Source organism: Bathycoccus prasinos (assembly GCF_002220235.1).
Source record: "Bathycoccus prasinos genomic : Chromosome_2".
NCBI lineage: Eukaryota > Viridiplantae > Chlorophyta > Mamiellophyceae > Mamiellales > Bathycoccaceae > Bathycoccus > Bathycoccus prasinos.
This window is the reverse complement of record NC_024007.1, coordinates 57,587-79,359: the sequence shown is the minus strand read 5'-3', so window position 1 is coordinate 79,359 and position 21,773 is coordinate 57,587. Positions and strand designations below refer to the sequence as shown.

The 21,773-nt window shown below is 46.6% G+C and overlaps 13 protein-coding genes across 13 annotated transcripts; 11 read left to right on the top strand and 2 right to left on the bottom strand.

Moving 5' to 3' along the window:
* Positions 1–19: 19 nt before the first annotated feature.
* Bathy02g00430 (predicted protein) lies at positions 20–2,035 on the top strand (the record flags this gene model as incomplete). Its single annotated transcript, XM_007514478.1, has 1 exon — positions 20–2,035. The coding sequence occupies one exon, from the start codon at positions 20–22 to the stop codon at positions 2,033–2,035; it is 2,016 nt and encodes a 671-aa protein (XP_007514540.1).
* Positions 2,036–2,159: 124 nt separating this feature from the next.
* Bathy02g00420 (predicted protein) lies at positions 2,160–2,651 on the bottom strand (the record flags this gene model as incomplete). The annotated part of the gene is made up of 1 exon (XM_007514781.1): positions 2,160–2,651. The coding sequence occupies one exon, from the start codon at positions 2,649–2,651 to the stop codon at positions 2,160–2,162; it is 492 nt and encodes a 163-aa protein (XP_007514843.1).
* Positions 2,652–2,817: 166 nt separating this feature from the next.
* On the top strand, positions 2,818–3,609 carry Bathy02g00410 (the record flags this gene model as incomplete). The annotated part of the gene is made up of 1 exon (XM_007514511.1): positions 2,818–3,609. One exon carries the CDS (start codon positions 2,818–2,820, stop codon positions 3,607–3,609), a length of 792 nt encoding a protein of 263 aa, XP_007514573.1.
* A 201-nt stretch (positions 3,610–3,810) lies between these two features.
* Positions 3,811–6,306, top strand: Bathy02g00400 (unknown protein; the record flags this gene model as incomplete). The annotated part of the gene is made up of 1 exon (XM_007514899.1): positions 3,811–6,306. The coding sequence occupies one exon, from the start codon at positions 3,811–3,813 to the stop codon at positions 6,304–6,306; it is 2,496 nt and encodes an 831-aa protein (XP_007514961.1).
* Positions 6,307–7,119: 813 nt separating this feature from the next.
* On the top strand, positions 7,120–8,406 carry Bathy02g00390 (unknown protein; the record flags this gene model as incomplete). Its single annotated transcript, XM_007514409.1, has 1 exon — positions 7,120–8,406. The coding sequence occupies one exon, from the start codon at positions 7,120–7,122 to the stop codon at positions 8,404–8,406; it is 1,287 nt and encodes a 428-aa protein (XP_007514471.1).
* A 145-nt stretch (positions 8,407–8,551) lies between these two features.
* Positions 8,552–10,909, top strand: Bathy02g00380 (ATP-binding cassette sub-family F member 1; the record flags this gene model as incomplete). The annotated part of the gene is made up of 1 exon (XM_007514553.1): positions 8,552–10,909. The coding sequence occupies one exon, from the start codon at positions 8,552–8,554 to the stop codon at positions 10,907–10,909; it is 2,358 nt and encodes a 785-aa protein (XP_007514615.1).
* A 102-nt stretch (positions 10,910–11,011) lies between these two features.
* Bathy02g00370 (predicted protein) lies at positions 11,012–11,650 on the bottom strand (the record flags this gene model as incomplete). Its single annotated transcript, XM_007514685.1, has 1 exon — positions 11,012–11,650. One exon carries the CDS (start codon positions 11,648–11,650, stop codon positions 11,012–11,014), a length of 639 nt encoding a protein of 212 aa, XP_007514747.1.
* Positions 11,651–12,000: 350 nt separating this feature from the next.
* Bathy02g00365 (unknown protein) lies at positions 12,001–12,252 on the top strand (the record flags this gene model as incomplete). Its single annotated transcript, XM_007514662.1, has 1 exon — positions 12,001–12,252. One exon carries the CDS (start codon positions 12,001–12,003, stop codon positions 12,250–12,252), a length of 252 nt encoding a protein of 83 aa, XP_007514724.1.
* A 745-nt stretch (positions 12,253–12,997) lies between these two features.
* Positions 12,998–13,372, top strand: Bathy02g00360 (predicted protein; the record flags this gene model as incomplete). The annotated part of the gene is made up of 1 exon (XM_007514761.1): positions 12,998–13,372. One exon carries the CDS (start codon positions 12,998–13,000, stop codon positions 13,370–13,372), a length of 375 nt encoding a protein of 124 aa, XP_007514823.1.
* A 69-nt stretch (positions 13,373–13,441) lies between these two features.
* On the top strand, positions 13,442–17,275 carry Bathy02g00350 (unnamed protein product; the record flags this gene model as incomplete). Its single annotated transcript, XM_007514715.1, has 1 exon — positions 13,442–17,275. The coding sequence occupies one exon, from the start codon at positions 13,442–13,444 to the stop codon at positions 17,273–17,275; it is 3,834 nt and encodes a 1,277-aa protein (XP_007514777.1).
* Positions 17,276–17,546: 271 nt separating this feature from the next.
* Bathy02g00340 (predicted protein) lies at positions 17,547–19,187 on the top strand (the record flags this gene model as incomplete). Its single annotated transcript, XM_007514673.1, has 1 exon — positions 17,547–19,187. The coding sequence occupies one exon, from the start codon at positions 17,547–17,549 to the stop codon at positions 19,185–19,187; it is 1,641 nt and encodes a 546-aa protein (XP_007514735.1).
* A 57-nt stretch (positions 19,188–19,244) lies between these two features.
* Positions 19,245–20,831, top strand: Bathy02g00330 (type 2 lactosamine alpha-2,3-sialyltransferase; the record flags this gene model as incomplete). The annotated part of the gene is made up of 1 exon (XM_007514619.1): positions 19,245–20,831. The coding sequence occupies one exon, from the start codon at positions 19,245–19,247 to the stop codon at positions 20,829–20,831; it is 1,587 nt and encodes a 528-aa protein (XP_007514681.1).
* A 120-nt stretch (positions 20,832–20,951) lies between these two features.
* Bathy02g00320 (predicted protein) lies at positions 20,952–21,743 on the top strand (the record flags this gene model as incomplete). The annotated part of the gene is made up of 1 exon (XM_007514877.1): positions 20,952–21,743. One exon carries the CDS (start codon positions 20,952–20,954, stop codon positions 21,741–21,743), a length of 792 nt encoding a protein of 263 aa, XP_007514939.1.
* Between the last annotated feature and the right edge of the window lie 30 nt (positions 21,744–21,773).

Here is a 21,773-nt window from a genome sequence, read left to right as displayed (position 1 = left end):
TATACAAAAAGAGCGTTTTATGGCAGAAGAAGAAGGATTCTTCCTCTCGGGAGCAGGAGGAGAAGAAGAAAAAGAAACGATGATGAGAGCGAGATGCCGAAAGGAAGTGTTCGAGTATTCCGGGGTGATTCCTTCGCAATTGGTCAGGAAACATTTATCAATTTTTCTTTCTCATCAGAAGACGAACAATTCATTATTAGTATCGTCGTCTTCGTCTTCACTTTCTTTCGAGCAGCGCGTGATGCAGACGCAAGAGAGGTTGTTAGAACGCTGCGAGAAAAGAGAAGAAGAAGAAGACAAAGAAGAAGACAAAGACAAAGAAGAAGAAGACAAAGACGAGAAAAAGAGAAATTCAAACGCCAACACCACCACCGAAAACACCAACCCGTTCGTAAAAACGCTGGAAAGAAGACGAGTCGAGGACGTTTTGAGAGAGAATTTTGAAGAGAACAACAACACCACCGCGAGCAGCGCGACGACGACGACGACGAGCGCAGCCTATCGACGTCTAAATAATAATAATAATAATAATAATGGGAAGAAGCTGGACGCGAACGTCAAGTGTATTCTGGACGCGTACGAAGCGTCGTTGGATACTAGAGATTCTTCAACCGCGGGGGGTTCACGCGTGAGAGTAGATTTCTTTTGCTTGTTTTTGTTTATGCACGGCATAAACTTACCGTCGGCAAAGTCGCCGATGAAAGCAAACGCGGAGTGGTACTCGAGCTTAGGAGGCGGGAACTCCGAGGAGGGTAATGATTCAGCGGAACAAAACAACGAACAACAACTAAAACAACAACAACAAAGAAGCGAACGCGATAAAGAAGAATTCGTGCGAATGAAGTTTTTAATCTCGCATTGGAACGATATTAAAACGATTGCGACGAAAACGGACGACTTGATCGATTCTCCCGGGCTTATTAGCGCAAACTCGTGGGAGTGCTTCAAATACGTGTTTCAATTTTACGACGCGAACGAGATGAGAGAGATTGATGCCAAGAGCGCGAAAGAGAAATTGCAAACGGTACAAAACATCTATCGATTATTAGAGGACTCCTTGTCTTCGAAGATTTCATCTTTTTCCGGCGCGTTGAAGAAACCGTTCGAGTTGCGCGTGGAAAATTTGAAAAAGCAAACGTTTGCGCGCGAGTTAGTTTCCTCCGCCAGCACTAAAGAAGAAGAAAACGATGATGATGAAATAATCTCCTCGTGCTTGATTGCGAATTGCTCGGAGAGTACCGTGTATGTCATGGCGCCCGTGAAGCACGTTCGAATCGATAACGTGGTGGATTGTTCCCTATTCATCGGCTCGGTATCCTCGACAATATTTCTCTCCAGATGTGAGCGCGTCCACGTCGTCTCGGCGTCGAAATATTTATTTAGCAAAGCGTCGCACGATTGTAACTTTAACGTCGCAGTGGAGAAACGTCCAATTTTCGTCGGTGACTCCCGAGGTTGCGTCGTGGGACCGTACAATTCCTACTACGGCGGGTTGTCGACGCACTTGAAAAAGTGCCGGTTGCATCCGGATTCGAAGGATATGACGGAGAGTTGGAAAAGCTCTCGGGTAATTAGCACAAATCCCGATCCCGATTCAGGTTCAGAGTCCGATAGCGACCTTAACAATAGTAACTTTAGCGTCTGCGTGCAGAAACCGGAAGATTTCGGGCCTTTCATCGTTCCGTTTTTGCCGTCCGAGGAGATTGCGTCGGGAACCGCCGCGGCGGCTGGCGAAAAAGGAGGAGGGGAGTATAATCAGTCGCACGATCTCGCGCCTTCCGCATCAATAGCATCACCAGTAGAAATTACGAGGGCGAACCCATTTCGCATTCCCGGTGAATACGTCACCTCTATGGACGAAAAAAACGAGCTCGTCGCCACTTTTCGCAAAGACATAGTTGAAAAAATGTCGAGCGGCGCGGACTCGGAAAAAGTCGCCATGATTCAGCGCGAGTTTCGAGACTGGTTGAAATCCACCGGTAATGCCAGACACGTCGGCGATTTGCTCAAGATGGAACGAACGTCGACGAGATAGAAGATACATTTTGTATTGTATTGTTGTTGTTGCTGTTGTAAAAGTTGTAAAAATATTTGTGCTAACAGTATACTAGTAACTCTAATGCGTTGCGTGCGATAAAACACCCCTAAAACTACTCACATCATCGAGATGCCATTGGATTCGCGTGAATAGTCACTCTTTCTATCTTCACGTCCGTCAAAGGTCTCATGGATTCGTCCACCTTCGCTTTCTCCATCATATCCAAAACCGGAAATCCATCGATGACTTTCCCGAAGATGGTATTCTTCCCGTCGATGTGCGGCGCTTTCGCGAACGTGATGAAAAACTGACTTCCATTCATATCTTTCCCGGCATTCGCCATGGCCACTATCCCTCTGTTCGTGAATTTCAAGTGCTCTCGTATTTCGTCCTCGAACATTCGTCCTCCGTCGTAAATCGATTCGCCTCCTTTCCCAGTTCCGGTCGGGTCGCCGCCTTGCGCGATGAACTTCTTGATGATGCGAGTGAAAATCGTGCCATCGTAATAGTTGGAGGCGGCTAAAGCGAGAAAATTAAAGCAGGTCGCAGGCGCGTCTTCGCAGAAGAGTTCGAGTTTCAAGTCGCCGAGGGAGGTGTGTAAAGTCACCGACATTTATATCATATAAGAGCGGGCTCGTTTCTGAAGAATTAATTAGGGGAAAACAACGGACATTTATGAAAGAATGGAAACGATTCGAAAATCTTCACTTTACTACTCTAACACTGATACACACTGAACAACATCAACATCAACATCAACATCAACAACGAGAAGTACTATGAGACGAAAGAATCCGCATCCTAAACGAGCGGAAAATGCGAGGACGGTTTTGAAGGTCCCGAAGGGTGAGAGAGAAGAGTTAAGGGAAAAAGAAGAAGAACCGTTGGTGTTGTGTTTGCAAATACCACCTGACGATGATGATGATGAAGATGATGAAGAAGAAGAAGAAGAAGAAGAAGAAGAAGAAGAAGAAGAAGAAGAAGAAGAAGAAGAAGAAGAAGAAGAGTATGAAATGGACGAACAGACACGAAAAGAAGAAACTGCTTTTAGGAAAGGATCGAAGAGAAAGAGAACGCACGAGTGCGATGTTTGCGAGAAGGTGTTTAGAGTACCATCTGCATTGGCCGTACATATGCGTTCTCACACGAGAGAGAAACCGTATGAATGTGATGTGTGCGAGAAGCGTTTTACTCGAGCTAGTGGTTTGAAAATGCACATGCGTATTCACACGAACGAGAAACCGTACGAATGCGATGTTTGCGAGAAGCGTTTTAGTCAATCGAGTAGTTTGAATACCCACATGCGCATTCACACGAACGAGAAAGCGTATGAATGCGATGTGTGCGATAAAGCTTTTCGTGATTCTGGTGCTCTGACAAACCACAAGCGTATTCACACGAAAGAGAAACCGTACGAATGTGATGTGTGCGAGAAGCGTTTTCGTGAATCTGGTCATTTGCAAACTCACATGCGTATTCATACGAACGAGAAACCGTACGATTGCGATGTGTGCGAGAAGCGTTTTCGTAATTCTAGTAATTTGAAAAGGCACGTGCGCACTCAGCATTAGCTCATTTGTAGTCCTAACTGTGCACATATACATTGTATTCATTTACTACCGATCGAAGAATCAAACGAAATACGCGCGCGACATTTTTTCCAATATATAAATAAGAAAGATGCCAAAGTTCTTCACTATTTTCTTGTTGTTGTTTCTGTTGCTAGAGAGTGAGTGAGTGTATCATAAAACAACCTTGAGTTAGAAAAGATGATGACGACGACGACGACGTCGTCCTCGTCTTCGTCTAGTCAACAGCAGCAGCAGCAGCAGCAGCAGCAATCTTCTCTGATGATGAGAGAGTTGATCAAGAAATGCACCGGTCCCGAGTTGGAACGAGCGGATGCGATTGAGAAGATGATTCGTTTGATTACGAATACGAATACGAAAGAAGGAAACAACAACAAAGAGAGTTCACCGTTGAGTCAATTTTTCTTGCTGAAAGGGATGCAGTCGATAACGTTCGCGTTGAACGCGTCGTCGTTGGAATCGAAGACGTGCGAGAAAGGGTGCGAGTTGATTTGCGTGTTATCGAAGAAGCATAAAAACAGAGCGAAGATGACGCAATTCGGAGGGAGCGGGAACGTGGCGAATTTGTTGCTAAGGATTGCGCGGAAATCGGAGAATATAGACGGGGAAACCTATTATCTCGCGATTAAAAGTTTAGCGAATTTCAGTCAAGAGTTGGATTCGAATCATCATCATTCTTCTTTATCTTCGTCTTCGAGTCATCACCACGCGGGGTCTCTTCCGTCCTCGTCGTCTTCGTTTTCCGCCGGCGGAGGGAACGAGTATTTCCCGGTGACCAAAGAGAGTTGCCTTTTACTGGTAAACTGCTTGATGTCCAAACGGTTGGAGTGCGCGGAAGCCGCCGTGATTGCTTTGATTCATATTTGCAGGGCGAAAACAAACAATAACAATAGTAATTTTGCAAACGCGGTTGGGGGTAGCGCGAGTAGTAGTAATAACGAGAAGAACACGAAGCTGATTTTGAATCACGGCGTATCGGAACCGCTGGTGACTTTACTCCAACGCGCGTTGGTACAGTCGCAACAAAAGACGACAAAAACGACGCACTTGTTGGATTATTGCGCGAAACTGATCGTGTTGTTATCCGGTCAAAGTTTAAAAGGTAGGCACATGTTGAGGCAGGCGAGAGCGATTGACGCTCTGACGAAAGCGTTGTTACAGTTCTCCCCGAGCGACGAGGCGACGGAGTCTTTAATTTGGGCCATAGCGTCGCTTTGTAACACGAGCGATAAATCTTCCACGTATTCTTCTTCGAATGAGGTGTCGGAAACGATGGTGTTAGCGATTGGCGAGGAGGCTATTGAAAGCGTCGTTAAAATAGCCGAGGCGCATTCCGGAGCTTCAGCTATAGCTCGACATCGGGCAACTTTGACCAGTTATCGATTGTCTTCGCTTTTAGAAAACAAGAAATATTTACAGCGACACGCGAAAACAACCTTTGCGACGTTGTGCGAGACGTTTGCGAGAGAAAGTAGTAATATTAGTACTAGTTATAACAACAACAACAACAACAACAACGACAACAACAGCGGAGCGGGAGGAGGTGAACACAGCGCGACGAACAAGGAAACGTCCGTGCTAGCGTTCGCGACGATTGCTCGCATAGTCGACGACAAAAATTACGCGTGTGAACTGTTGAAAAACGACCGATTGCCGATTGGTGCGTACATAGGCACGTCAGTCGCGAGATGGCTCGGTTTACGAGTCGTCGAGAAGAACGATCCGGCGAGGACTCTAGGGGTGTTGGATTTACTCAAACTCGCTGCGATTATAGGAAGAACTGCGCAAACGACGAAGAAGACGAACCCTCCGAGTCAAGCAGCGAGCGCATTTTGCGCTTCAGGAGGTGCGTACGTTTTATGCGCGTCTTTAGAGCCACCCGAACACGATTCCGACGGTGAGAACGACTCGGAGAATGGTGACGGTGGTGAAGACGACGACGATTTTTACGACGACGATTTTTACGACGACGATGGTTTCGGTACTCGAAGGAGTACCCACAAGAAGAAAAATGCCAACAGCGACGACGACAACGAAACCGAGCATCAGTCTTCAGCCGCACTTGTGGACGCGTGCCGCGCGTTATCTGGTTTATCGTCTCATCCCGCGCACCATTCGGCTTTGCGCGCGGCGAATGTCGTGGAAGAGCTTCGCGCGATGTTACAAACGGCAACGGGAAGGGCGGGCGATCCGGTTCCTGCTCTCGCTCAAATGTTTGCAAAGGAGTGTTTACAGAGATTAGTCGGTCCAAATGGTACGATAAACACGGAGTCTGCGTCATACGATGTCGATAGATTCTTAACGCGAAGTTTGAGCAGGGAGGAGAAACCGGAGAAACCGCCGACGACAAAAAAACTCGCCACCGCTTCGTCTTTGAACGCGCACAATAATAAACTTTCGACATCTTCGTCGACGATGATGTCAGAAAGCTTATTAAAAACGGCAAATTCCTCCAACATCGACCGCATGGAGCTGGGCGAGCACCGAATAAACACGCAAACGATGTCGTCACAACATCAAAAGAAACGCAGACGAGGCGGTTCTCGTTTGTTCACTCGAAGACGGTGCATCGTTTTGCTCTGCTTATCGAGCGTCGTGCTCGTCACGTTCAGTTTAGCCGGGCGATTGACCGAAGCTATTTTGGCGTTAAAAAGCGTCTTATCTGTCGGGAACTATTAGCGATTTTTGATGCGAGTGTTGCGAAAATGAAAATGACATTTGCGCTGTTACATTTTATACTTGTTGTTTGTTTACAAAACTGCTGCTGCTGAATATCTTTTCTGCTTTCTCCCTTTTTTCTCTCTCTCTTTTTCTTCTATATACACGCGTTGTTTACCCACACATCACAAAAACACGCGACGATGCGTCCTTCGCGTGCGAGACAGAGAGAATGAGAATGAGAGCGAGACTCAGAGCGGCGATTTAGAGTCTTTACGAAGAGCGAGCAAAAGAGAGAGAGAGATCAATTTGAATCTCTTTACACACTACTAATCCATCGACGACGCGCCATTATTAGTATTATTATTATCTTTAGACTTCTTATTCTCTTTCCGATTCCCGCAGCACGAATCCATCCCAAACATGCGCGCGTACCAAGGCATATTCGCTCGTTTTACTCTCTCCTCCTCCGCGAGCTCTGCTTCCGATTTCTTCTTTCGTCGTCCGAGGCCAAGGAATCCCATTTTGTTGTTAAATCTCTCTTGTTTTTTTTGGTGGTTGGTGTTCCTTCTTTTTCTGAGGAGAAAAATTCTGCCTTCACTTTTTGCCTTTTTCCAAGCAGACGAAAAAGCAGAAAAAGCAATAATAGAAATTTCAATGCAAAAATATGTATCTTTCGAAGAGAGAGGCACAAAAAAACAAAAAGAGGAAAAAAAGAGAGACAAGACAGCTCTCTTTTTTATTCTCTTTTTTTATATCTCTTCTCGGAAAGAAAGAGTACACACACACACAACAACACAAACACGCTCTTGCTCGAGAGGTTAAAAGAGAGAGATGACTGTAAGTGGTTCTTCTTTGACGTCGTCGTCGTCTTTATTATTACGCGTTCGAACTTCGGAACGACTGCGAGGAGGAGGAGGTTTTCTTCGAAGGAGGAGTCAACTTTTACAACAACAACAACAACAACCTCATCGAGTTCATCTGCGACGAAAGAAAACTTTTGCTTCTGATAACAATAACGACAACAACAACTCCGACGAGGCGACGACGACGACAAAAACACAAAACGAATACTTCAATTGCACGATACTCTCAAACGAACCGATATCTCCGGACGAAAGTTTTCGGCTACTGACGGTGGAAATCGACGACGACGTGGCGACGATGAGCAGAATGTCGAAACAGTTAAAAATGAACAAAGAAAAGGCAAACGGGAAGACGACGACGGGGAGGACGCACGCGCACACGACGCGAGATTCCACAATTGACGGTGGATACGTGAAAAATGAAGCAGATTTTGAGAGCGAGTGGTTGTTGCGGTATAAGTTTCCAGGACAAAGCGCACAATTTAAGCTGTTTAAAGAAGAAGATTGGTTGAGGGAGGACGTCGTGGACGAGAGTCTCGGCCGATTAACGCACAAACTGCCCATCGCGCAATCGCCGACGAATTTACACATGGCGAGAAAGCAATCGCCCGGCGCGTCGACGTATACGAAAGCAGAATTCATCGTCGATGGTAAAAAAGAGGAGGAGGCACACTTAGCGAAATTAGAGCCGCAGGCGAAGATGAAAATTTCCAATCCGCGAGGCTTTGGATTTTCCAACCCGCTGTTTTCAAACGAAAAGACGTTGGATAACGCGATGATGTCCGATACAATCAAAGTTCCCATCGTGATTGTCGCGAAAGAATCCGAAGGTTTCGCGTGCGCGAAATCTCTACTCTCGTCGCCGGCGTTACTCGCGCACGCTTCCATAGCTCCCGTGACTGTTTTCTTTCTCGCGGAATCTACCAGTCGCTTACCAATCACGGTGGACGAAATCGAACGATGGAAGCGAGGGGGCGTCAAAATCATAACCTCGGTAAACGAAGACCCCGACGGTATCGTCGATTACCACTCCCTGACGATTCGTTCCGCGCTTTCTTCTTCTTCCACCGGGGAGGAGGACTTTGAGAATTCCGGCGGCGCGTTTCCTAGAGCCAATATCGTCGGCGAAACGCGTTTGCAACATAACAAGTGCGTCGTGTGTTTAGCCGGAGTCAAAGGGAAGAAAGCGGTGGAGTGGACGACCTTGTTTGAGAACGCCGGGGTGAGAAGAGTGAACTTCTTCTCCGCCGCTTAAGAAAGAGATTGTTTGCAAATATTAAACGTACTACTACTAGTAATACACGCGCTCGTCCCACGATACCTCTCGCTTTGTTGGAAGCCTTGGTTGGCCCTCTTTCAAAAATCTCTTTCCCGCACAAAAACACACATATAAAATAAAGATGGGAGGAAAGAAGGACGAAACTGCGGAGGAGCGCTCGAAGCGCAAGGAGAAGGAGAAGAGAGAAGGTGCGTCGAAGAAAAAGGATAAGAAGAGGGACGAGACTCCCGAGGAGCGAGCGGCGAGAAAAGCGGCGAAATCATCATCCGATGGGAAATCAAAAGACGAGCGCAAAGAAAAGTCGGCGAAAGCGTCGAAGCAACAACAAAGTGGACAGGCTGCTTTGAAAGAGAAGAAGCAAAAGTCGAGAGGCCCGCCGGTGGGGATGATGATGCAGGAGAAGGGTGGGAGCAAAAACGATTACTTAGCCGGGATGGACTTACCGTCCTCCTCGGACGACGAAGACGTGGAAGAAAAGGTGGAGAGAGATTTAACCAAGAACGCGTTCGACGGACCTTCGGATAAGGAAGCCGCGAAAGCGAGGAAGAAAGAGATCGAGATGGCGAGGAAAGAGGCGATGGCGAAAGAAGAGGCGATGCGAGACGACGACGACGCGTTTAACGTTCGATTACCGGCTATGGATGACCAAGCGATGGCGCAAATGGCAAACTCGCGCGATATCAAGATTGACAATTTCTCGGTTTCCGTGAGAGGGAAGCCGTTGTTGACGGATACGAACATTACGATCGCGCACGGGAGACGATACGGGATCGTTGGGCCGAACGGGACCGGGAAGACGACGTTGATGAAGTTATTAGCGAGGCGTAAGATTCCGGTGCCGGAATTTATTGACATTTTGTTGGTGGAGCAAGAAGTCGTCGGCGACGAGAGAACGGCGTTGGAATCCGTGGTTGCCGCCGACGTGGAACTCATGGAGTTGAGACAGAAGAAAATGGAGTACGAGCAGTTGATGGAGAAGATGGCGCAAGCGGACGAGAGCAAAAATGAAGCTTTAATTAAGGAAATGAACCAGTTGACGTTCAAAGACGAAGAGACCGGGACCGAGATGGACGCGTCGCAAGCGTTGACGAAGACGTACGACCAGCTGAAACTGAAAGGCGACGATACCGCGGAGGCGAGAGCGTCAAAGATTCTGCACGGTTTAGGTTTTACTGTCGTCAAGAAAGGCGAAACGAAAGGCCCGGATCGATTTTCCATGCACAATTCGACCAAGAGCTTTTCCGGCGGTTGGAGAATGCGGATTTCCTTAGCTCGAGCTTTATTCATCGAACCGACGTGTTTGTTGTTGGACGAACCGACGAATCACTTGGATTTACGAGCGGTCATTTGGTTAGAAGAGTACTTGATGCGTTGGAAGAAAACTTTGATTGTGGTTTCGCACGATCGCGATTTCTTAAACGGCGTCACGACGGATATCATTCATTTGCACGACCACCAACTCGATCAATACAAAGGAAACTTTGAATCCTTCGAAGAGATGTACGAGCAAAGACGCAGAGAGGCGAACAAAGAGTTTGAAAAGTACGAAAAAAGAATCAAACAAGCCAAGCAACAATCGAACAAGAAGAAGCAGGAAGATATCACGGCCCAGGCGAAGAAGGATGCGATGAAAAAGAACGAGAAGAAGAAGAACAAAGGGATGATGGACGACGCGGACGACGCTTTGAACACCGCGAGAGCGCCGACGAAATGGAACGATTACGACGTCGAGTTCAACTTCCCAGAGCCGACGGAATTAAATCCGCCGTTGATTTCTTTGCAAGATTGCTCGTTTCGGTACCCCGGTTTGGAAGGTTTCAGTTTGGATAATATCGATTTAGGCATCGATATGGGAACGCGCGTCGCGATTATTGGGCCAAACGGCGCCGGGAAATCAACCTTAATGAATTTGCTCGCCGGAGACTTAAACCCAACCGAAGGGGATTCGAGACGGTCGCACGCTTTGCGCATCGGTCGGTACTCGCAACATTTCGTGGACGTTTTAGCCATGGACGAAACGCCGGTGAGTTATTTACAAAGAAAGTACAAAAGGGCAGACGGGGGCAGTTACAAAGACCACGACATTCGCGCAATCTTGGGGAAATTTGGTTTGCCTGGACACAACCATTTGCAACCGATCGTGAAATTGTCGGGTGGTCAAAAAGCTCGAGTCGTTTTCGCGTCGATTTCGTTATCGAACCCGCATATTTTGCTCATGGACGAACCAACGAACCACTTGGACATGCAATCCATCGACGCGTTGGCGGACGCGTTGACTGCGTTTGAAGGTGGCGTCGTTCTCATCACCCACGACGCGCACATTTGTTCCAAAGTGTTAGACGACGAGACGAGTGAAATCTGGGTCGTCGATGATGGCGTGGTGACGAAATTCAACGGCGACTTTGAAGACTATAGAGACCAACTCGTGAAGGAAATCGCCACGGAGCTCGACGCGCCGGTTGACAAAAACGAAGATTGATTTTAAGAAGAAGCGTAATTGATTTTAATACAGAGTATCAACGAAAGAACAAAACATATACATATATATACACACGCACACACTCTATACATATCTAACTAATTATAAAGTTTTCATCAAATACTCTACAACCTCTTCCCGCGTGCTCCCGGTTGATTCTAAATACCCGACCATTTTCGCTAAGTTTTCGTCGGCTCTCAATCCCAACAAACTCGGTCGTCGTTGCACCTCCTTCGCGAAATCCGTCCCGGTGATCCCCAACTCCTTCTCCACGTACACAAAAAGTGGTTCTAATCTCGTTTCCACGTCGTACGCTAACACGGACGGAAAATTCGTGATTAATCCCCCCAACTGTTGTTCTCGTATATCTCTCGATTGTAAAAACTCCACCACTTTTCTGACTTCGTTCTCGTCGAATTTCACCGACCCATCGAGTGTCATCCCCATCTTTGCTCTCTCGGCTTCAAATTGCATCGTCGCTTGCGACATAACTCTCAACGCTGCCGATTTTGCCACCCCAATCGTCTCCAAGTACTCGTAAATCCCAATCGACTCTTTCTCTCGTTCCATGCGAAATTTTCTTTGCTCGACTTGCCTACCAGGACGGATTCGAGATTCAATAATTATTGTCTTCGTTTTTGTTCTCATCATTTGTTTTCTGTTAAAGGCGTTGTTGTTTTTGAATACTACGAAAGGAGGAGGAGGAGTAAAAGAGCGTTGAAAAGTAGCGCGTCCAAACATCGTCGTCGTCTTTGTAGTAGTAGTATAATAGTAGTGTGTGTGTGTGTGTGTGTGTTTGTGTGGTTCTAAAGAGTTGGTTCGTCTCTATAATTTTTATTAGGGGATTTCAGAACAGCAGCAGCCGTCAAAAAGAAGAAAAAAACTTCAGTCAAACTAGGAATTACAACTTTCTAAAACTTGCCACAAAGAATGTGGCGGGTGATATGTTGGTTTCAAAAAGCTTGTTTCGAGCCCCGCGGAACGGAGTCGCGACGGTCCACCACGCCGTCTCATGGAAACATAAGACTTCGCCTCAGCAGGACTGAGACTTTGAAACGGGTTTTAGTAGTGCCGCCGACTAAAATACGCATATGGACTTAAACACATATGGTATATATATTTCAATCAAAAATCAACGTACTTCACCTATCAAAGTTTCTTCGATCGATCTCATGAGAGCCGAGTGTCATGATAGGCTGAGCATCGCAAATGGATGCTCGAGAGACGTTGTGTTGTCACATGTTTCTGCAATCCAAAAACATGTTTTCCATCCAAAATCAATCCCAAAAAAAAAGGAGAGAACTCTCGATTTTAATCGATACAAACTCCCCCAACGGTACTGAAACTCCTTTTTCAAAAATGAAAGGCTTGGAATTCTTTCCCAAAAAATGCTCTTTCCTCCATGTAAAGTCGTCGTTGACTTCTTCTTCGATGAAGAAGAGAGAAGATATGCAATAACACGACGACAAAGAAAAGAACACAAAAAAGGAGAGAAACTCGCCCGCGCAAGTCAAAACTCTCCGTACTCGAACCCCCTTTGTCCGTTCTTTCCCAGCTCTTTTCATTCATTCAATCTGCCATGCATGCGGGAGGAGAGATACAAAAACGCTCGATTTGTATCTCTAAAACAGAAAGAAAGCAAACGATGAAGAAAAGAGCTCCCACCCTTCCACCCACTATCATCGATAGAGGTCTATCGATGATAGCAATGCGTGTGACTTTCTCGCGCGCGTGCGCGCGCGCACGCAAAAAAAAAGTGATATTATATGCGCGCGCAAATGCGCGCAAATGCGCGCAAATGCGCGCAAATGCGCGCAAATGCGCGCGCGAGAAAGTGAAGAGGAAATGAAAAAAAAATGCGTTTTTGAGATACAGATACAAAAGTTTCTCTTTCTCTTTCTCACATTGCAAGAGAAGAAAAACTCAAGTCTGTCTCTCTCGCCATTAAAAAAAGTTCATTCATCGACGACGATTTTTTTCCCTTTGCAACTTTTCTTTTCTCAGAAGAAGACACAAGAAGAAGTAAAGAAGAAGAAGTCGTCACCAAAGTTACCACCAAAATCATCATCGTTAAGTGTACATATATAAATGCCGCAATCATCGTCGTTTAAGAAGAAAAAACAAAGCTCGTCTAACTCTGCGTCGCAACAACTCGCGGCTTTGAATTTTAAAAAGAAACAAATCGCGAAAAACCGACACGGGAAACGCATCGAAACTCGAAAAGGCCAGTTTCTTAAGAAGACGAACAAGTTGACGGATAACTTGAAAGCGTCCATAAAAATTACTCGAGAGGTGAACTTGAAGAACGAGTTAGAGTTTGCGAGAAGAGCGACGAGTTCAGGTGGGACTTTGCGCGTGATTAAAGCACCCGAAGGGACGGAAAAAGGCGACGGAATTAAAGGTCCGAGACCGAAGAAACAGAAACCGGTGGTGAAAATTGGCAAAGGCGGGAAACGCATGTAAAAAGAAGAAGAACACGAAGAAGAAAAGAAGAAGGAGAGTGTTACTACATCTGTACTGCGTTTTACCAAAATGATGAAAGGATTTTTGAACGCGTTGAAATCGTCGCTCGATCCGGACGGCGGCGGGATAGACGCTTCGATAGACAAAATAGACATCCGAGACGCGATGGAACTTCGCGTTCGGCTCATACACGATACTTCCGCTTTTATTCGTTTGCCGTCGAGAGCGTGCGAAAGTTTGCTCGTAAAAGCTCCAAAGTTCCCGTTACCAATGAAAGTGAAAGTTATCGAGAGAGGCGCGCATACGAGTGGTAGTAGTAATAATAATCGAAACGGGGGCGCGCCTTACGATATTCCCGCGCACGAGAAAGAGAAAATATTCTCGGTAATTAAATACGTTTCTTGGGCAGGCTCGACGTCGGAGTTGGGAGGACAGATATTTATGGACGTCCCAATCGCGGCAGCGAGATGTTTAGGTTTAGAAGACGGAGACTTGTGCCGAGTTTGGCCCGTCTTTTTTGCGCCGATTGCAGCCGCTGTTCACGTTTCACCCATGCGAAAAGACGATTGGGACGTTGTGTTCGCACAAAGCGACCGGGTGGAAGAGTCTCTGTTGAAGCAACTTGGGAGTGCGTACGATGGAATGAAGTTTCCGTTTTTTTCAAGTGTCCAGGCGGGCGGGAAACCGGTCGTGTTGAAATGCACGAAAGTGGAAGCTTACGTAGAAAGTAGCGAAAATAATAGTAAAAATAGTCAAGTCTTTCCGTCGGTCGTTCGATTAGCGCCGAACACCGAGCTCATCGTCGCACCACCGGCGAAGGAAGACGTAACGGGCGATGAGCTACGAGACGGCGACGACGACGACGACGACGGCGAGAAGGAAGAAGAAAAAATGAAACCGTTTTGCGCTCGCGTGCAAAGTCCGACGTATCACATTTTGGATGAACTCGCGGTGAAAGTAGATCGCGATTTTAAAGCTATGAATGATGCAACTATCGACGATTTCAATTGCGAGTTAAGTGGGGTCGCGTTACTTCGAGTGTCAAAAGATAAAAACGAGCAAGAGTTACCCTGTCGAGAAGGCCAGTTGTGTCGCGTGAAAATATATTCGGAGGAGAAAAAATTTCGCAACGACCGCTCTGCGCTCGTGCGAATAAAATATTCCTCGCACGAACACTTACGACCAGGCCACGTGGCGTTGTCGAAAGCAATCATGAATCTTCTAGGAACCGTTCAAGGCGATACGGTTGTGTTGAGTAGAGGTCCAAAACCGTTAAAAGTGGATGATTTCGCGCAAGTTGTCATTCAACTTCGACCGATCGTCGTGAAAAAGGAAAAGAAAAAATTCAAGATTCACGAAGACGACGAAACAAGCAGCGAGGACGAAGCAGATGGATTCGATTCGGACGATTCCGAGGACAGAAATAGAAAGAATCCCATATTCAACGACACTGGGCTACTTCCAAAATCGAAACCGTTGACGGCTGCTCAAATTCTCGCGAGAAAACTCACCGCTCCGCAACGCATCGCGCTCGGTTTGGGTCATCTAAATGTCTTAGCAACGGACGAAAGCGATTACGACAGCGATGACGAAGAGGAGGAAGCATTATCTGATTTGCGTTTGATTACACCGGAATCGTGTAATTCTGGTGCCAAACATGTTCTTCTCGATTGGCTCGAGGCACACGTGAAGTATACCGGTTCTGGCGAGTGCGGAGATATCGGCAACAGTCGAAATGGTTTTAGTAATGATAATGATAGTAATACTAGTAACGATGGCATGCATTTGAGTTCGGATTCTAAAATCTTGTTATCGAGCGATGAGATTGGAAGCGGAGGGTATTTGCCGTTCGCGAGTTTTGAAGTGACCATTAGCGTGATTGGAGGGAAAGCGACGTATTTATCCGAAGACGCGATTCCACTGATTTATATCACTCGTGACGATCTCGTGAAAGAAAACTCGCGCGTAAGGGTAGAACTCGGGAAAACGACTGTTTATTTAGACCCGAGGAAAGAGCACGCGAATTTACTCGAACCTTGTTTAGGCGTGTCCGTGATGCCTTCATACGGGCGGTATAAACATCTCGGTGACGTCGCGCCCGGAGAGAGTTACAAGAAAGTCGCGATTGAAGTTTTGAAACGCGTGCGAGTGTCGTTATGGGAGGAGGCCCAAATTATGCGAAATGAACAAAATTGTTTCCAAATCCCAGGAGGCTCTATGCTTTGCGGTAAACCTATTGGATCGCATCGAGACCCGCTGGCGAAAGGCATCGCGTGGAGCATCGCGAACGATCCAAACTGTTACGCGAGCGTCGTCGAAGTGAAATGTAAGGATTTACCAACGCACCCTCGGAAAGCGATGAAAGCGTTACGACACGCGTTACAAGCGGCACATTTGCGAGCACCAGCTATTTGTTTACTTTTAGATCTAGACGCGGTGTGTAAAATACAGCCAGAAGGGGCTGAAGATGCGGGTGAAATGGACGACGCATATCACATCGCGGCGTTACTCGCGGATGAGATTAAATATTGCGTAAACATGGAAACCGTTTGTTTCGTGGCTACGGTGCAAGAAAAAGAGAACGTGGCTAAACCTTTGCTCGATCAAGAGGTATTTATTAAGTTTCAGGATATTGGACCTATGGAAGACGACGCTCGTAAAGAGTCTTTAATGTTAATTTCCGCCGGCTTGAACTTTTCCACCTCCGAGGACGTTGCGGAGGATATTGCGCAAGACAGAAAAACAATCGGATACGACTTACGGGATTTAGACATTCTCGTCACTCGCGCAATTCAAAACGCGTTCAAACGGTTAAACTTAGACGAAGATCCTGAGTTTCAAAAGCGAAAACACGGTGGAGATCACGAGTTCATCCCATTAACGGTAGACGATTACGAAAAAGCGCGAGTGGACATCAAACCGAGCGGCGACGAAGGTTTAAATCTCACGGATCCATCCGTGTATACAATCGAAGGTGGTCTAAATGCCATTGGTGGATACGAAGGGGTAAAAAAGTTACTCGAGGATTGCATGATTCTTCCCGGACAGTTTCCGGAAGTTTTTGCGCAGTGCCCTTTGCGTCTGAAAACGAATGTCCTCCTTTATGGCCCTCCAGGTGTCGGGAAAACGTTCGTCGCGCACGCGGCGATTACAGAATCCGGCATGCGATGCATAAAAGTCCGAGGTCCTGAAATCATGTCCAAATTTATCGGCGAATCCGAGAAAGCCATTCGAGAAGTATTCAAACGCGCGCGCGCCGCTGCGCCGTGCTGCTTATTCTTCGATGAGTTTGATTCTATATGTCCTCGAAGAGGCTCCGATAACGCCGGCGTCATGGACCGATTAGTCAACCAGTTGTTGACGGAAATTGACGGATTCGAAGAGTTACGAGGAGTGTACGTCATCGCCACGTCGTCGAGACCGGACACGATGGATCCCGCTTTATTACGTCCGGGCCGTTTAGACAACTTGCTCTTCTTAGACTGGCCAACGGAGAAAGAGCGATACGACATCATGTGGAAACTCACCAGAAATATCAAGACAGACCCAGACGTAAACCTTTGCGCCATCGCGGCGAAAGAAATGCCGAACGGCTCCACCGGCGCCGACATCAAAGGTTTACTCAGCAACTGCTCAGTCAACGCCGCCACGCGCGTGATTCAAGCGCACGAAGAAGCTTTGAAACTCGATCCTACTCTCCCAAACCCGACCGAAGTCCCGTCCATTACCGCCGAGGACGTTCGCTTAGCCCGGAAAAGCGGATTCTCGCGCATGCGAGAGGTTGATCGAAAACAGTTGGATATCGTCTACGAAAATTTCAATCGAGCGAGAAGTAAAAGCATGAAGGATAAGAAGACCGCGATTATAGACGAGAGAGATTTGAAGCAAAAGTTTGCCAGTTGATGATGTGATTCATCATCACTTTCGCATTCAACAGTTAAAAGACGAATGAAGAGGTTCAGAGTGTTGTAGTAGTAGTTTTACATTTTCTTGTTGTTGTTGTTGTTGCACTAATTAGCCGTTTCTTTCTGTCTAAATTCATTTCATAAATATTCACGCGAATAAAGAAGTGCGAACAAAGCACAACGAGAGAGAGAAGAAAGAGAAGAAATAGAAGAGAGAAGAAAAAAGAGAAGCGCTCCGTGTTGTTGTTGTTGTTGTAAACGACGTAAAAATGGCCGGTGGTTCATCGTCGGATGCTTCTTCTATTCACCCGAACGCGCCGTTAACGTCTTCCTATCAGTGGAGCATTGGAACAATCTTGAGGAAAATCTTAAAAACAGTCTGGGTGATTCTCAATCTTTTGATTTTGATTGCCATCCCAGTCGTCGCGTACCAAATGCACAAACACGATTACGAACAGTTATACATAGCCTGGTTCATCGCGGGCGTTTTTGCGATGCTCTCCATTCCGATTACGTTTTACGAAGTTATTTTACATCTGGAAAACTATCGAGCTCCGAAATTGCAAAGGCACGTTATTCGGATATTGGCGATGGTACCGGTGTACGCGATTGATTGTTGGTTCGCGCTGAGATATAAGAAAGCGACTATTTATTTAGATACAGTGAGAGAGTGTTACGAAGCGTACGTGGTTTGGAACTTTTACACGTATTGCATGGTGTATTTGCAAGAGTTTTGCGTGCCCGGGTTAGAACACGCGTTGGCGAGGAAACCTAGGCAGCACCATTTATGGCCGATAAGCGTTATATTAGGACCACCGAGGGTAGGAGAGCCGTTCGTGCGGTTTTGTAGACACGGGATCATACAGTTTGTGACGTTGAGACCGTTTTGTGCGTCGATTGCGTTTTTAACCGAAGCGAAAGGGGTGTACGGCGACGGGCAGATTATGAATCCGTACGTGTCGTACCCGTACTTGGCGTTTGTGAATAATTTGAGCGCAGCCTGGGCGATGTATTGCTTAGTTTTGTTGTACCGGGCGACGAGAGAAGAGTTAGCGCCGATTAGTCCTTTCTATAAGTTTGCGAGCGTTAAAGCGATCATTTTCTTTAGTTTCTGGCAATCCGTGTTGATTGCGTTTTTAGTCAATCGAGGCATCATTAGGGTGAATTGGATCGATCCGACGTGGTCGGATTACGACAAGGCGGATTGTGCGAATGCAATTCAAGAGTTTTTAATTTGCGTGGAGATGTTTTTCTTCGCCCTTTTGCATTTATACGCGTTCCCGGCGGATGAATATAAAGCAGACGGGGGAATAGGACCGGTGGGCGGCTATAACATCGGGTTGAACTCGACCATGTCGAGAAGGAAATTGACGGATAATTTGTTCGATTTGTTCGACGTCAGAGACGTTTTGTACGACATCAAAACGTTCGTAGAAAACAACACGGAGTGGATACAGAGAAAGTTTAATCGATGCCTGGGACGTGGTGGACACGGGTCGGTACCGAATTCACCCGTGGCAGGCGCCGGAGGAGGAGGAGGAGGAGGAATATTAGGTAATTCTCCTCGGAGCGGGACGGATTCAAAGAAGAAAGGGAAGATGAATTACGTCAAGTTCTCGAACGATGACGACGACGACGACGACGACGACGACAAAAACGGCGGCAATAACAAGAATAGCGATAGAAATCCCTTAGTAGCAAACGGGTCCAGTCATCATCAAGTCATCGTCGACCTGGAGAAAAATGGTGACGAGTATTCCCTCTCCGAAGAAGAACTCGCGCGAGGCGACAGCGTCCAACTGATGGCCACATCTCCCAGAGCTGGTGCGACCGCGATGTCGCCCGGTCAGTCCTTCGAGTTAGTCAAGAGCAGGAACAACACGAAAGGAGGTTTAGACGATCAGTTGTAGTGTTGTAATGTAGAGAAGAATAAGAAGTGTGAACTCGTATTCGTATTTTATTAAAAAATGTCTTTCTCCACTTTCATCAAGATAATCCAAAGACGGCAAAATAGACTCATAAAAATGGGCGCACCACCTCCGAAAAGGGAATACCGCCGTCGTCGACACCGAGCGAAATTCCTTCTCTGCTGTTTCTCTTTTCTTTTGTTCTCGTTGCTTTGTGCGTTTCTCTCTTCTTCTTCTTCTTTGTCTTCTTCTTTCCGGGGAAACAAAGTCGCCACCCCCGCGATTGAGAATGATGATGATGAAGTTGATTACAACAACAACGCGCAGCAGCATGAGCAACATGAGCAGCAAAACGACGACGATAACGACGACGATAACGAGAAGGAGGAGGAGGAACACAATACGTCGATTTTGCTAAACAACAACAACATCCATCATCAGAAACGTAATAATAATAAGCACAGGATTGGCGGCAGCGGTACGGGCGCTTCTAAACAGCTCGGGTTTATGAACGAGAACTTGGTTTCTAAACTGAAAGAGTTAGGGGAGAAACGACAGTTAGAAGAAGAAGAAGAAGAAGAAGAAGATTCGAAGAAGCCGTCGTTCAAAGGGTCGTTCGTGATGAACAAACGCAGAAGGAAAATGAACGAAGAGATTCCGTTTCCGAGGAAAAAGTTGAGAGATACGTTGCAGCATTACTCGTTAGGTAAAGCGAAGAGAGATTTGATCAGAGTCATTCCGGAAGAAGACGAGGTACGGTTGACGTTATTGACGAGGAGCAATAGAAAAAGTAGTAGTAGTAATAATAATAATAATAGTTTTAGAAAGAAGAACGTGTGCGCGGTTATCGGCAACGGAGGGACGTTGTTGGCGTACGATTTAGGTGAAGAGATTGATAGCGCGGATGTTATTATTCGCTTAAACGCGGGGCCTATCAAAGGCTTCGAGAAGAAAGTAGGCTCGCGAACGGATTACAGATTAGTGAACAGATTGCACATGGGCTTTAGGGAGACGAAAGAGGAAATGGTTCTGCAACATTGCACAACCCCGGACGCGTTGGACGAATGGACGAGATTTAAAGTCAAACACGAAGACGATATAAACGTGAAGAAAAAATTGTTCGCGATTGACCCAGACTTCCACGAGTTGGCTATTTCGTACACCGACAAAGGCGTCGTCTCCAACGGGTTTTACGGTTTACTCTTAGCCACGGAGCTCTGCGACCAAGTCAAAGTCTACGGTTTCTTCCGCAAGTGGAAAGGCAACGTGTATTATCACTATTACAACGGCGAAGCGCCAAACGAAGGTCAATCGTTTCGAGACGATAAAGAAGGCGACCGGTTAGAGATGTGGCTGAAAGAACGCCACGCGACGCACAAAATGGGCGAACCGTGTTTACAACAAGAAAGTGACGAAGAATGCAAAAACTGCGCGCCCGGATTGGTGTGCGCCAAGACCGCCTGGCATCCGGTGCCCAAACCCGGGTACTGTTACGACGAGAAACACCCGGAAACGCCGGCAAATGCGAAAGGTTTGCCCAGAGCTAATTGTGCGAGAAAATGCGGTAATTCTGATATATGTCCAGGTGGTAAGCGTGGGTTCTGTAGTAAGTCGCTCGTGGAGACGTCGGAGTGCGTTTTTAGTTAGATAGTTCGTTCTTTAAAAAGGACGAACGTTTGATTGTGCTTGTGCGGCATAGGAACATACAAACTCCACAAAAAAAAATAATCTTTCCGTCTTCTTCTTTAGATGATGATGATGATGATGATGCAGAGCCGAGCTAATCCTCCTCCTCCTTTTACTCGTGCTTCTGCTGTTCATCGTCGTCGTCTTCATCCAATCAGCAACACGAGAAACATCATCACGAGAAGAAAAGCTTTTAGGAAGAAGAAAAGCGCAGTAATACCAAGAGGAGGATTCTTGGAAGACGCGATGGAATTCGCGAAACAGAAATCCTCGGAAGTCGAAGAGACGATAAAATCTGCTGTCACAACATCAAGTAGTAGTAGTAGTAATAAAAGATTGAACGTGGAAGAGTTGAAAGAGGCGCTTTTATCCAAAATCGCAACCGTCGAGCGAGGCGCGAGCGCGAGCGAAGAGGATAAAGAAGAGATTGACTTACTGGCTCAAAAAGTGGAAAACACGCAGAAACGTAAAAACGCGTTAGAAACGGAGGAGATAAACGGGAAATGGGAGTTGATGTACACGACGTCGGCGTCGATTTTAGGCTTGACGAAACCGAAAATTTTTCAACCGTCTGGGCCGATTTACCAAACCATCGACGCGAGGAATTTACGAGCGTTTAATAGCGAAAGCGCGCCATTTTTTAACCAAGTGAGCGCGGAGTTAACGCCAACCACGAAATCGAGCGTGGATGTACAGTTTAAGAAATTCGGATTGTTCGGCGGGTTGATTAAAATCAACGCGCCGGAAAGCGCGAAAGGGAAATTAGACACGACTTTCGTAGACGAGGATTTAAGAATTTCGAGAGGCGATAAAGGAAATTTATTCGTGTTGCTCATGCGAGACCGATCGGCGAATTTAGACGCAGAGTATTAGCTTTGACATCATTTCAATATTAATATCCCA